The following is a 13,448-nucleotide window of genomic DNA, read 5'->3' on the forward strand; positions in this document are numbered from 1 at the left end:
GGAGAATATTTAAAAAGTTATGATACTGATACTTACCTACAAGTAGGGGTAATTTCATGAGCAACAGGTAACAACAATGAAGGAAATGAAAGGAGAAAAATAGTGTGGGGAAATTAATGGATATGCAGGAAAGTAAGGTATTTCTAGAATGCCACAGAGTGTTGTATTGGGAAGTCTGTAGAGAAATTTTGTATGATGGAAAATGTATGATGTGTAAATAGAAAAATGGAAAATGCATTAAAAAATAGACCTAATTAATGCAGTTTGTATCAATGTATGCTGCTTATAGTGCAACAACAGGGGCATATAGTTTTGCAAATAGCAAGTGTCAGGGGATATGCATTTCTAAGTATCCAGTGCAGTTTAAATATGGCATTAAATGTTTTTATTGGAGAATATTGCAAAGCTGTTGGTATTATTCTAAAACAGTGATGGGAAATGTCTAGCCCACAAGCCTACTTAGGCCTGGCACAGGTCCAAATTTGGCCTTCCAGGCCGTTCTCCACAAACCATGCTTTCCTGCCCCACATCTGTCATCAGGTGCAGGACAGGTGTAGATATGGCTACAAATGAACAATCGGAAGCCTTAAATGAGCTCCTAACTGTTTCTTTGCAGGTAGGGCTCCCTCCCCACCCCAACCTAAAGTATCTTACTATTCCGAGATGAGGTTATGATAATTCAGCCTGCTCAGTTGTGTTCCTCTTGCTAAACAAGCCCAGAAGACACACTGCTGCAGAGTAAACACTGTAATTCCTGTTATGTTATATAAGAATCAAGGTTAGTAAAGGCTGACCTATGTCACAAGTAAAATATTAAAACTGTCCCTCCCTGATGCCTGACTGGCAGAATGGAGACAGGATGACAAGTATATACTGAATTGTGAAATCAAGTTAACGATACAAGCTGCTTTCTTAGACCCAATTCTCTGAGAGTAAACTTGGAGGAACTTACGTATGAGTAAAGATGATTAAAACTTCGGCCACAGATAGCTTTGTGATGCACTATTAGCCACTTCATTAACTTTGCAAAATATTGTTGTTGGTTTTGCTGCAATATACAGTGGTACCTTGGTTCTCAAATGCCTTCATACTCAAACAACTTGGAACCCAAACACTGCAAACCCAGAAGTAAGCAAGCTTTTTTCAGAAGCCAAACATGCTCCGTTTTGAGTGTTACAGTTCCAATTTGAGTGCCACACTTCGGATTTGAGTGCCACATTTCCATTTTGAGTGTTACGCTGCGGTCTGTTTTTGCTATTTATTTTGTGTTTTTGTGGCTCTCTCTTGTTTTGTTTTTGTGACTGGGTTTTGTGGAACCTAGTTCAGCTACTGGTTGACTGATTGTGTGCCTGTAGCACATTGTTTATTACTTTCGTTTTATGGATCAATGGTCTTGTTAGATAGTAAAATTCATGTTAAATTGCTGTTTTAGGGGTTGTTTTTAAAAGTCTAGAATGGATTAATCCATTTTGCATTACTTTCTATGGGAAGGTGCGTCTAGGTTTTTGGAATGCTTTGGTTTTGGAACGGACTTCGGGAATGGATTAAATTTGAGAACCAAGATACCACTGTATTAAACAGGACCACCCCTGTGGAAATTAATTAACTTTGAAAGTGAACACAGAGAGAAGGAAAATTATTTGTAAGTATCTGTTGACGATTGATATGTGGACCTGTTGTGCACTATGTGGAAAAAATATACACGTACCGTATTGGCCCGAATATAAGCCGCACTTTCCCCCCAGATTCTGATTGTGAAAAGTTAAAGTGTGGCTTATATTTGCCACCTTACAGTATCACTGCTGAAACAGCTGCCCAGCAGGGCCATCAGGGGTGCCGGACAATGGCGTGCCACCCACCCGCGACTCCCAAGGCTGCCCGAGCAGTGAGGAAAGGCCACTGGCAAAACGGTACAGCTCCCTCCCCCGGAAGCAGCCGCTCCCAAGCCTCCCCCAGCGCCAGCTTGGGAAGGTAGTGCCGGGAGGCAGTTGTGTCAGGAGGCGGGTGCGCAATGCACTCAGAACCGAGCGCCGGTACCGGCTTGGGGAGCAGGGTGCTAAGCGCCAGCACCAGCCGCCCCTATTCAGGGCGGCAGAGCCAGGAGGCAGGCCGCAACCGCAAATAAGCCTTGAATTTTAAAGATGCGGCTTATTTGCAGGTGCGTCTTATATTTGGGACAATACGGTATTTCAGTAGAGGACAAAGTGGATGGAAGACTTGTGCAAAATAAACCACTTGCAGAAGAGCAGAAAGTGAGAAAGAATGTTGGAACATACTGAGGCAAGTTTATGCTTCACTAATCTTACTAACCCTTTCCTGAGTTTTACATAATAACTTTACATTGTGGTAGTCTGGTAGAGAGGGGCATAATATGTTGTCAAAAGTTGTGGATTTCAGCTCATGTCCTGCCTGAAACTTACTATTTCATGAAAAGTACCTTCAATAAAGTTGGCTAAATGGAATGGACAGTTTAAAAATCAGCAGCACACAAACAACCCATTAAGTGTGTATAGCCTATAAGATAGGGGAAATGAACAAACATCCATTCAATTCTTGTTTTGAGTAAATTTCATATATACTTACAGATCATTGTAGACCAGGCCATAGATCTGCGACAAGCTGTGATGATAGATTCCTCGAAGGATGATTAAAAGTAGAATCACCACAAAAGCCGGAAGACCCCAACCCAGAAGGAAAAACATTAGATAGCGCCTTTCTGTGTGCTCATCATTCATCACCAGGACATACCAGAAATTAACAGCCTAGGGAATAATGGAGAGTCCTGGATCAATAGGTTTGATATGAACCACTAATTATTGTGCAAAATAAAATACTCATAAATATGCACTGGTTTACTGCAAAAACTCAGCCACATTTTTGAATATGCTGAAACAAATAATATATATTGAAGGGTTTTCAGGATGGCAATTCAAGTTTTCAATCAGCACACAAGAGATAAAGAAACAGAGACAAACAGCAACAAATTCGTCTGCAGACAAAGGATCTATTTTGTACAAGTTTCAAATGCTGACATCAAATATTGTAATATTATAGTGTCCAGCCACAAACAGCTCATACTCTTCTCATTAATAAATGAATAGCATCCTAGTAAAATCCCATTTCAATAGCTTTAATTTAAAGAGAATATACAATTTCACCGTAAAGACACATGTACTAAGGGCAAACTCTCTAAAACTCACCTCAGAAACATTAATTATCCAACTGAAAAAGATGAAAAAAAATATTTTCCAATCCAAGAGAAGGCCACTCTTCCATCTCCAAACACCCCAAACACATTCTGCCCTCTCCTTATTTCCTTTCAAAACAGTTAATAGACACAACGGTGCAAACAGAGGCAGGCAGCAGGGAGAGGAAATCTTCCCTACCTTCCGGTCTCATAAAATCCACCTCGCAGAGGTGCTAAGAAATTGAACATGGGGGTTCATGGCAGAAGCAGTTTTTCTATAGGCAGGCAGCAACCAGGCTTTGTCCCTAATCAAAACACTGGAGGTCAATCAAGAACTGAAGACATTTTTGTTTCAACAAGCCTTTTCAGCTGGATGTAAAGGGATCCAGATGTTCACTCTGTTTCGTTTTTAAACCTATAATAGGTGGCTTTTGTACTGTTTTAAAAAATATTTTAGCTGTTTTCAAGGTTATGTTTGTAAATTGTCTTGGAACACTGTATGCATAAAAAGGGTAAAGGTAAAGGTACCCCTGCCCGAACGGGCCACTCTTGACAGACTCTAGGGCTGTGCGCTCTCACTCTACAAAAATCTCACTCTAGAGGCCGGGAGGCAGCGCTGTCCGCAGATACTTCCGGGTCACGTGGCCAGCGTGACAAGCTGCATCTGGCGAGCCAGCGCAGCACACAGAACGCCGTTCACCTTCCCGCTAGTAAGTGGTCCCTATTTATCTACTTGCACCACACCCGGGGATGCTTTCGAACTGCTAGGTTGGCAGGTGCTGGGACCGAGCGACGGGAGCGCTCCCCGCCGCGGGGATTCGAACCACCGACCTTTTGATCGGCAAGTCCTAGGTGCTGAGGCTTTTACCCACAGCGCCACCCACGTCCACTGTATGTATAAGGAGAAGGCTATTCAAAAAATTAAGCATCATTATCACACCAAAAAAAAAACCCATCAGTAGTGCTATGTGCCTGTAAAAAGAAGTACTCGTGTCATTTTACATGCCTTAATAAAAGCATTGTCTCCAGGTCATGAGAAGCAACAGTTCATTTTGCAGTGGGGAAATTGAGTAGACTCTGTGTGTGGTTTTGTCCTATCTGCCAATCAAACTGGAAACGTCCTTCTGCTGTTTCCCTGTAAGCTATTAAGGGTGGGGCACCCGGGAGGGGGGTGGAATTGAGTTGAGTGTGATCGTTGAAGCAACAGTTGTACTTCTGCAATACTCAGCTGGAGTAAAGCGTGCAGTTCTGGAAGACACACTTCAAGAAGGATGTAGACAAACTGGAATGGGTTCGGAGGAGGGAACAAAGAAGGTTGGGGTGGTAGAGAAAACAAGTCTGATGGCGAAAGGTAGCAGGGAGAGAACGTTGAGCAGGGAGGTGATAGCACTCTTCATAACACCTGAAGCACAGATGAGGGCAAAAGCTTGTTCTCTGCTGATGCAGGTTTAGGCTAGATGGGTTTAAACTGCAGGAGAACAGTTTATAGTTAAACGTGAAATCACCTAGATCTGTTGGTAGATGCTAATCAAGATGATCAAGGGTCTGGAAACCAAGCTTTCTAGGGAAGAATGGTTAAGGTAGATGGGTATGTTTAGCCTGAAAAAGAGGAGATATGATAGCCATTTTCAAATATCTCAAGGGCTGTCACATGGAAGAGGAAGCGAGGAAGCAAGCTTGTTTTATCCTGCTCCAGAGAGTAGAACTTGAACCAAGGCTTCAAGTGACAAGAAAGGAGATTCCTACTAAACATCAGGAATAACTTTCTGACAGTAAGAGCTGTTCGACAGTGGGAAAGTCTGTCTTGGGAGGTTGTAGACTCTCCTTCCTTGGAGGTTTTTAAGCAGAGGTTGGATGGCCATCTATCATAGATGCTTTAGCTGGGTTTCCTGCATTGCAGGGGGTTGGCCTGGATGGCCCATTCCAACTCTACCATTCTACGATTCTATGAAGAGAAACTTACCAGTTCAACTATAGAACCAATTACTTAGTGGGGAGGTGGAGTCTGCTTTGCTGAAGGTTTTTGAGCAAAAGCTAGACAGCCATATGTTTGGAGATGCTCTAGCTTTGGATCTGCTAGCACTGAGTAAGCAGCTTGATGTTGTAGGTAGCCTACAAGGGCCCTTCCAACTCTATGAATCTATAACTTTTACATGCAAAAGTGTGTAAGAAAAGCCCAGTACAAGTTTAAATTGTAACAATAGTGTGGTAGGGGTGCTTTTGCCCACCTCTTCATTTGATTTGCAGAATTAGCCAACTATTTCCATGGCATGCAAGCCATTATGCCTGCCTTTGAGAAACTGGAGTATGGCAGCCATTTCTCCAATCACACATATAACCTTGAATGTAAGCTAGGGCCTAACTGGGTCAATGCCTGCAAGAGTCAGCCTTGCTTGTGCAATCCTTTCTGGGTAAAAATGATAACTAGCATATGGCAGTTGGTGAGAGGAGTTTTCATAACACACACACACCAGTTTAAAAGGGAGGATTCATGCCTGCAAATGTGGCATTTATTAAAATATTTAAGTAACATGAGATTTAAGAACCTGTACAGCACATGTATCTTCAGAATTCTGCACATATTGAGAAATGGGAGATCAGGGGGCGGAGGAATGTTGTATGCAGACAATGGATATGGTGATATATTACACATGCACATATTTTCCTTATTTGCTTATCTGCTATTTTAATAACTCCCTCAACCTTTGCTTTCTATTCTCTGCTTTGATTCTCTGCTATGCAATGCTGTCTTCTTCTTGTGACATTAAAAGAGCCAACAAAATGTTTGGCAAAAAAAAGAAGGCAGCTCACTCCATGGCCTTGAATACAAAACTAGGCCAAGCTCCAGCTCCAGACAGATGAACCCTGGAATTTATTTATGCCAATTTGTTTAGTCAATGAGCCATGATCCCATCAATTCCATCTCTTAGATCAAGTCTTGTTAGTCATGCAACACAGATTGTTTTCATAGAACTGGTACTATGTGTCCTAACTCTTGTTTTCTGTATTTGTTTAACCATAGTTGCCTACTTTCCTATCTCTTATCACATGAACGATACGCAGACTCAACTGGGCACTGCAAAGTTTGGTGTGAACTTGGCTTGTTTGCCATTTCCTGCTTAGTGTCATGTCTATCTCGATAGCTATAGGTTCTCTCATCGTTTGGTACTCCAAAATTAAATAGATCAAATATAAAAAGCAGGTCTAAATTTAGCAAATCCTTTCCTGTTGCTATGGTGTAACAATAACCAGTCATATGGAGACAAATAGGTATAGTCAGTTTCCTGGCTGCTGGATGAAAGAACTCAGGCAGAAGTTTCTATTGTGCCCAGGAAGTAAATGAGAAATGATTGGCTCTTTGTGTAATGCTTAATGGAACAATACTACACTTGAGAGTTCTGCTTTAAAATGAAACTTCTTCTAAGACACATTTCAATCAATTGCCTTAAAAAAAATCTTAATACTTCAAATTTTAATATCTATTTTGTGTGACTTAACATTTACTTCCAGATTTTTCTGCATCCGCCAACATAGTGTTGTTTTCATTCCATCACTACTCCAGAATAATGGAATCATCAAACCACTTTTCTGACATTTGTGAAAGGTCCAGAATGGTTCTGCAATATTTTCACTGTGAGGTAGGTATTCTGTGCAATTTCCTGCTGTTATGTGTGGCGATGAAGGTGGGGGTTTGAGCAACTTCCATTTTGCTTTTTTGACAGGAAGCGGTCATTGCAGCCTCTAAATTGATGGATAGCACCCCTGGCTAGGAATGACATGAGTAGTTCCTTTGTCTAATCTCTTAATCTTCCATATGGTCAGATTCTAGAATACCAGGTTTATATATCCACCCCCCCAAAAAAAACACACACCCTAAAACCCTCACAACAGGTGGAATCAGTAACCTAGGTACATGCTCATAACTCTGACAATTGGTTGGTGAAACAAGGGTTATGACTGCAGACACATACGTAACTTTTTTTCAATCTGAACATATCCTGATGTTGTTTTAGATGGGTAAAAGTACAGTCAGTCTCCAAAGAACATGCAACTGACTGTTTGGATGGTCCACTGCAATTTTGCTCCAAAATATATCAGAACAAACAGCAGCTAGAGAGCTACAAACAGAATGACTAGAAGGAATCTCTGTGGCACCCAAAGGATAAGTGATTCACATATTAGTGGGTTGCACTCAGAATGAACATAAACTTTATCTATTAGGCAATTAATATATTCCCGTGGGAAAACCTGCAGCAAGATGAAGGGGCAAAGAGAAACAGTTGAATACCCACTTAGCCTAGTTACCTAAGGAGAGAGTTTAAAGCAAACTAGGGCAGATACAGAAAGTGCCAAAGAATACCCAAGGCCATTCAATAAAGCTACAAGGACAGCAACAAGAAAGCTGGATTGAGAGCCAGTCGCAAAGGCACTAAATTGTGTAGTTGTTTTATTTAGATTTATTGTTTCATGGTATATGATGTGAACTAATCAATTTAGTTATATAAACATAATTATTCTATGGTGATAGTTAATTTCCTCCTTTTGGATTTCTTGCAGTAATTCTATGACTCACTGGAACTGTATAATTATAATGAATGGCAGGCTGTAATGCATTTTAGTTCCATTCATTATGGATGAGTATCCACCAGTTAGCAAAGATTTCACTTTTTCTTTCTGAGCAATGCTGCTGGTTTGAAAAATAAAATCAATCCATGCTACCCACCCAAGATTATGAATGAGTCAAATGATGTCATTTCCTTCAAAGATGTGGATTTGGAAAGAATGTGTATAGCTATAAGGTGCTAGAAATATGACCTAAAAGGGGGCTTTTCTTGGTGATCCTTAACATTTTCTGCTAGAACAAGTCAGAAGAAGAAGAGGAGGAGGAGTTTGGATTTGATAGCCCACTTTATCACCACCCTAAGGAGTCTCAAAGCGGCTAACAATCTCCTTTCCCTTCCTCCCCCACAACAAACACTCTGTGAGGTGAGTGAGGCTGAGAGACTTCAGAGAAGTGTCACCAGCCCAAGGTCACCCAGCAGCTGCCTGTGGAGGAGCGGAGACACGAACCCGGTTCACTAGATTACGACTCCACCGCTCTGAACCACTATACCACACTGGCTATAGGATATATAGCCCTCATTCAGCAAACAAGAGACACATAATCCATGTATTATCCCCCTTTCCCCTAGTGTTGGGTTACCAGATGTCCCTGTTTCCCGGGGACAGTCCCCGGATTTGCAAATAAGTCCCTGGAGAAATTCCATCCCCAGAATGTCCCCAGATTTCATCTAATGTCCATGGGAAACACAGCAGTGGCGTCTCAGCAGCTCTGACTGGCCTCAGGAGCTGCTCAGAAGTCCCCATTATGATGGTGGTGCAGGGGCTCCAAGATGCAGCTTCCGGGCTGCCTCCACCTTCCCTGACCCCAGCAACTAAGCTCTGAAGAGAGTCTTCATGCTGCCTATCAGAGCAGCCTCCCAACTCCTACTTGCGTGCAATCAGGAGTGGGGCAGGGATCACTCAGCTAGGAAGGGAGGCTTCAAGCTGCATATAAGAGCTTGAGTGCAAGCAGGAGGGGGCAGGGATCTCTCGGCTAGGCAGTGGGAAGCCTCCCTTCCCAGCTAAGGGATCCCTGCCCCCCTCCTGCTTGCACGCAAGTAGGAGTGGGATTGGGGCTGCTCCAATGGGAAGGGAGGCATTGCGCTGCTCAAGCCTTGCTTCTGCTGCGGCTCTCAGTCCTCATTCTCCGCCTTCCATGCCTGACCCACCGCGCACCGCTTCCCCACTACCACCACCGAAGAACCAACAACTCAGGGGCTGCCCAGGCTCATGGAGAAAGGAGATAGAAGCCTCGGAGGAAGGGAAAAGGTGGCAGTTGAGGTCAAGGCAGTGGCCGCCCCTCTGCCACCACCATTGCTGCAGCATCAATGTCCCGAATGTGTGGTGTTGATTGATTGATTGATTGATTGATTGTGTCGCTGGATTCATTGGAAAAAAACCTGGTAACCTTACGCCTAGTGCCATCCAGCCCCATTTCAGGAAGTATAGTGATGGGCTTGTTATGTTTTAATATTGTTTATTGTGATTTTATTAATGTATTTTGATGTTGCTTGTAGTACACCTTAGAAAGATTTGTATTCTGAAAGGCAGGATGTAAATAATAAATACTAATAAACCACAGTTACTTGGTGATGGTATTTCCATTTACTGTGGTTAATTCTGGAGGTCACAAAGATCCAGCATTATATTACAATATATATTCATACCTCTATGAAGAAAGTTCCCTAAAGTGGACATTTTTTTTTTTATTAAAAAAGTACCAAAAGTATGGTTAGAAAGTAACTTCTCCAGTGTTCAGAGATTTTGTAGCTATAGATATTTTTTCAGTGTATTTCATTTAACTCTACAATGGAAAATGCCTACAACCTCTAAAGGTTTGCCATCATACCACTTTAAACTGTTATGGCTTTGCCCCAAGGAATCCTGGGAACTGTAGTTTAACAATCAATTTAACTCTGGTTTTAACAGTCAATCTCCCATCCTAGGGAACTCTGACAAGTGTTACCTCTGTTAAGGTAATGGAGAGGGGGGTCTCCTTAGCATCCTTAAGAAACTACAGTTCCCAGGTTTCCTTGGGGGAAGTCATAACTGTTTAAAGCAGTAAAAGACTGCTTTAAAGGTATAGTGCAGATGGAGCCCCAGTCTCGTTTACCTTAGTCATATTTATTTATTATCTGCTTTGGGGCGGAGTGTCTACCAAAGCAGCTCACTCCAAGCAACTGCTGGATAAGTGTAAGAGAAAAGTCATATACTTACTAACCTGAATAAGCATCCAGCTGAACTGGCAAAGATAGAGATAGTGAGTGATGGAGCCCAAAGCAGAGCAGCTTTCCTCTGAGAGTTGTTGGCTTGTGTAAGCGGAGGCCAAAAATGAAATCTGGAAGGAAAATCATAATCACCATTAAAAGGGTACATAACAATAAAGAAAATGTGTTTAGAATAGGGAAGAAAACCAAAAGGATCCACCTCTGCACATGTTAATGTTCTGAGACCAATTTCTTAAATACAAGGACTGAGAAATAAATTCAGTGGAAATCTAGCAGCTCTGAATTGTTACTATTTATATTTTTTATATTTATTCATCTTTTTTTTAAAAAAGCAATGAAACTAAAAGCAGCTTTCAAAAATGAACATTGAAACAAGGATAAAAACAAGGTTAAAACAACCTTAAATAAGATATTATATGTCTCTCTCTGTGTGTGTGTGTGCAGTTGACTCTCATATATTTATAGGTGGGTGGGTGTGGGTGTGTGAGTCAACTGCACCCCTCCCTACTAAAAGATAAGCAGAAAGTCATGATCCCAAATTTGGTGAATATGAATGTTTCCACCTGCTGCTAAGAACAGATTGTGATGGTGCTAGGCATGCCTCCCCAAGGAGAAAATTTCATAAAGCGGAGAAAGCCCATTCTCAAGAACTAAACACTGAGTACAGTTGCAGAGTACAGCAAGGAGTATCTGTCATGGACTGGCTGGATGCAGAGGAATGATGGGAGGAGCCAGAAGGAAGGCTCAGGGCCAGGGGAGTGGTGGTGGGATGATGATGAGTGGTCAGAGGGGGAAGAGGGAGCAGACTGGGAGGAGGTGTGTTGGAAGCTGAAGAGGTAACAGGGTTTAGTGAGCAGGAAGAGGCTTGGCAGACAGCATTCCAGAATCGGAGAAAGAAGCGAGTCTGGAGAGGAGGGGGGGCCAAGAGGCAGAGATCAGGCAGGCTGCTGAAGAAGCCAGGGAGTCTTCCCATCCTGCTGTGAGCCGCTCCCCTCCCCACTGGTCTCCCAGGACTAGAAGAGGTATGAAGAGGGCAGAGCAAAGATAGATAAGACGAAGGAGCTTCAGGTTGATTGCAACATACATTACAATCATTTCTGCTTCTTACACGGATAGGTAAGAAGATTTCCACAGATTTTACTGATGCAAGTTGCTTCAGCTGAAGTTATCCAGCCATTTTTGTATTCTGTGCTACAAGGGAGGTTTTATATTTGAGACTGTTCAATCAGCAATTTTTGCTTTATGGAGGCCCTATGCCATCGTCCTGGGCATAGATTCAGAAGGGCGCAACTAGGCAACAGCAGTCCCAAATGTGCTGCAACACTGGGAGGTTGCTCCCTTTTCTGGCAGTGTGTGCAGTGTGTGTGTCTCCTTTCTGACACCCACAATGTTGTTGAGCTTTTTAAAAATAAGACTACATTACATCTGGGTTTTCCCTGCCATTCCCGGCTAAATCCCCCCCCTCCCTGACACCATTTTTAGGACATGTCAGGAATTTTCCTGACATATGGCAAGCCTAGTTAAACTTAACATAGAGCTCAAAGTGCATCCTGACAACTGTATTTTTTTGCAAGTGATAATACTGTGACATGTAGGGAATGACATCTGCATTGTGAAATGAACACATCACTGAAAATTATTTTGCACTTGATACATCTCAGCTTGTAAAAGCAAAAGTAAAGAAAAGAAAATATAATGAGCATGCTTGATTACTGCGGAATGTAAACACTGCAAGGTTAATGGCACTCCCTTGCAGGAGGTTTGATCCTACTTGGGTATGTGTCAAAAGATGCTGCTGTTCTTTCTTGCAGGAGTTTTCCTGTGGGGTGCTGCAGGGTTCTGTAACATCCCCTATGGGTACATGAAAGCGCTTGGGGAGGTCGTCAAAGAATGTGGAGTACAGAATCATCAGTATGCTGATGACACTCAATTACCTCTCCTTCTCCTCAAGTCCTACAAGGCAAGAGAAATCTCCAATTTTCTGTTTGGAATAAGTAATGGGCTGGATGAGGGCCAAAATCGCTATCCAAATAAGGCAGAGATTGTTTACCTGTTCATGAGATTTCTGTACTGTCTTTCAACATACAATTTCTAGTGTAGTTTACAGTGTAAAAAACAAAACAACAATATAACAAAAACAATTGACATTTGTCTTCTCCCAGGCCTTTGGCTAATTAAACACGCCATGGCCTTTTAAATTGGGGGTGGGGGTGGTATTGTTCTTGTTTGTTACTATGGTATGTATTACTGTATTTTTATATTGTAAAGAGGCCTGTGATCCTCAGATGAAGGGTGGTATAGAAATCTAATTAGTAGTTAATTAATACCAATATTAAAAATAAATTAAAATAACATAGTAGCAAAATATCTAAGAGAGCCTAGTTTCAAAAAGTATGACATACATATATATACATAAATATGAACCCACACATCCTTCTCCTTCAGGAAAGATAACAACAAGAAGAAATAACTAACACGGTATGCTAGAAATCTGGGGCCATTTTAGAAAAAAGTGAATTCCTCTTCACTTTAAAATCCAAGCTGAATAAGAGTTTGGGGTTTTTAAATGCTGCCTTCTTGAGAAAAGAATTCTCAAGACCCTGAGAATTCATGTCCCAAGCATGGATATACATGTTTTGAAGACATCTCTAATTAAAAGCACTAGTTTAGATTATGGCTGGATGATATATTAATATATTGTTCCAAGCTGGTTTGAAGTCCACATTGTGATATTGATTTCATAATTTTGTGTCTGATAAATGTTTAGGAACCTTTGACCCAAGAGACAAGAAATTTTTGAAAGCACTGCTCATCTTTTTGTAGAAGCTTAGAAAAAACAATAAAGATAGTTAATTCTGGCAATAAATAAATTCATTGCATCCAGGCATGAGTTAATTGCAGTTCATCCAACTAGATTTAGGGAATGTCCAACAGATGGAATAAACTTTGCAAACTTTATTCCAACAGATGGAATAAACTTTGCTGAATGCCTTTATACTTTCCAGCCATATTGGCTGCATTGTCATATGATTGCCCTCTACATTTACTGAAATCTATTTCAAGTTCACTGAAGTAGTTCAGTATCAGCTCAGCCATACTTTCACCGGTATGACCAGCATGCATGACATGCATGGGCAACTGGGCCTAGATAGTAAAACCTTCCTTTTTGGGGGGGAAAAGTAGCAATAGACTGAGGCCCTCCTAGATTCTGTGGTCCTGGGCTGTAGCTCGCTCAGTCCATATGTAAATCTGGCATTGCTGGGGCCTTTTGTGTGCAAAGCAGATGTTCTGCCAGTGATCTGCAGCTCCTTCTTGTAAAACTGCTCAGAAAGCTTTTCTGTGGCTAAGTACAGAAATGTAATAAATAAATACAACTGTCTCACTCAGACACCAACACTGGTCAGTTTGACATTTCCAGGCACCTGATAAAA

At 41.7% G+C, this 13,448-nt stretch overlaps 1 protein-coding gene and 1 long non-coding RNA gene across 6 annotated transcripts in view; one reads left to right on the forward strand and one right to left on the reverse strand.

The window, feature by feature from the left end:
* ADGRV1 (adhesion G protein-coupled receptor V1) overlaps nucleotides 1–13,448 on the reverse strand; it is a 232,105-nt gene that overhangs the window by 55,167 nt on the left and 163,490 nt on the right. For all 4 annotated transcript variants that reach the window (XM_083703064.1, XM_083703065.1, XM_083703067.1 and 1 more), the window contains 2 exons: nucleotides 10,011–10,127; nucleotides 2,584–2,762 (listed from right to left, as the gene is read on the reverse strand). In XM_083703064.1, the coding sequence (XP_083559190.1) occupies nucleotides 2,584–2,762; nucleotides 10,011–10,127 (296 nt within the window). The remainder of the gene's footprint in view (nucleotides 1–2,583; nucleotides 2,763–10,010; nucleotides 10,128–13,448) is intronic.
* Nucleotides 4,294–13,429, forward strand: LOC310827393. Of its 2 annotated transcripts, none has more exons than XR_014556339.1 (3): nucleotides 4,294–4,501; nucleotides 6,698–6,825; nucleotides 11,829–13,429. It is a non-coding gene; the product is annotated as an uncharacterized lncRNA (long non-coding RNA). The 2 variants fall into 2 exon arrangements; XR_014556340.1 differs by lacking the exon at nucleotides 11,829–13,429 and adding an exon at nucleotides 6,910–7,097.

Source organism: Podarcis gaigeae (assembly GCF_964106915.1).
Source record: "Podarcis gaigeae genome assembly, chromosome: 11".
Classification (NCBI taxonomy): Eukaryota; Metazoa; Chordata; class Lepidosauria; order Squamata; family Lacertidae; genus Podarcis; species Podarcis gaigeae.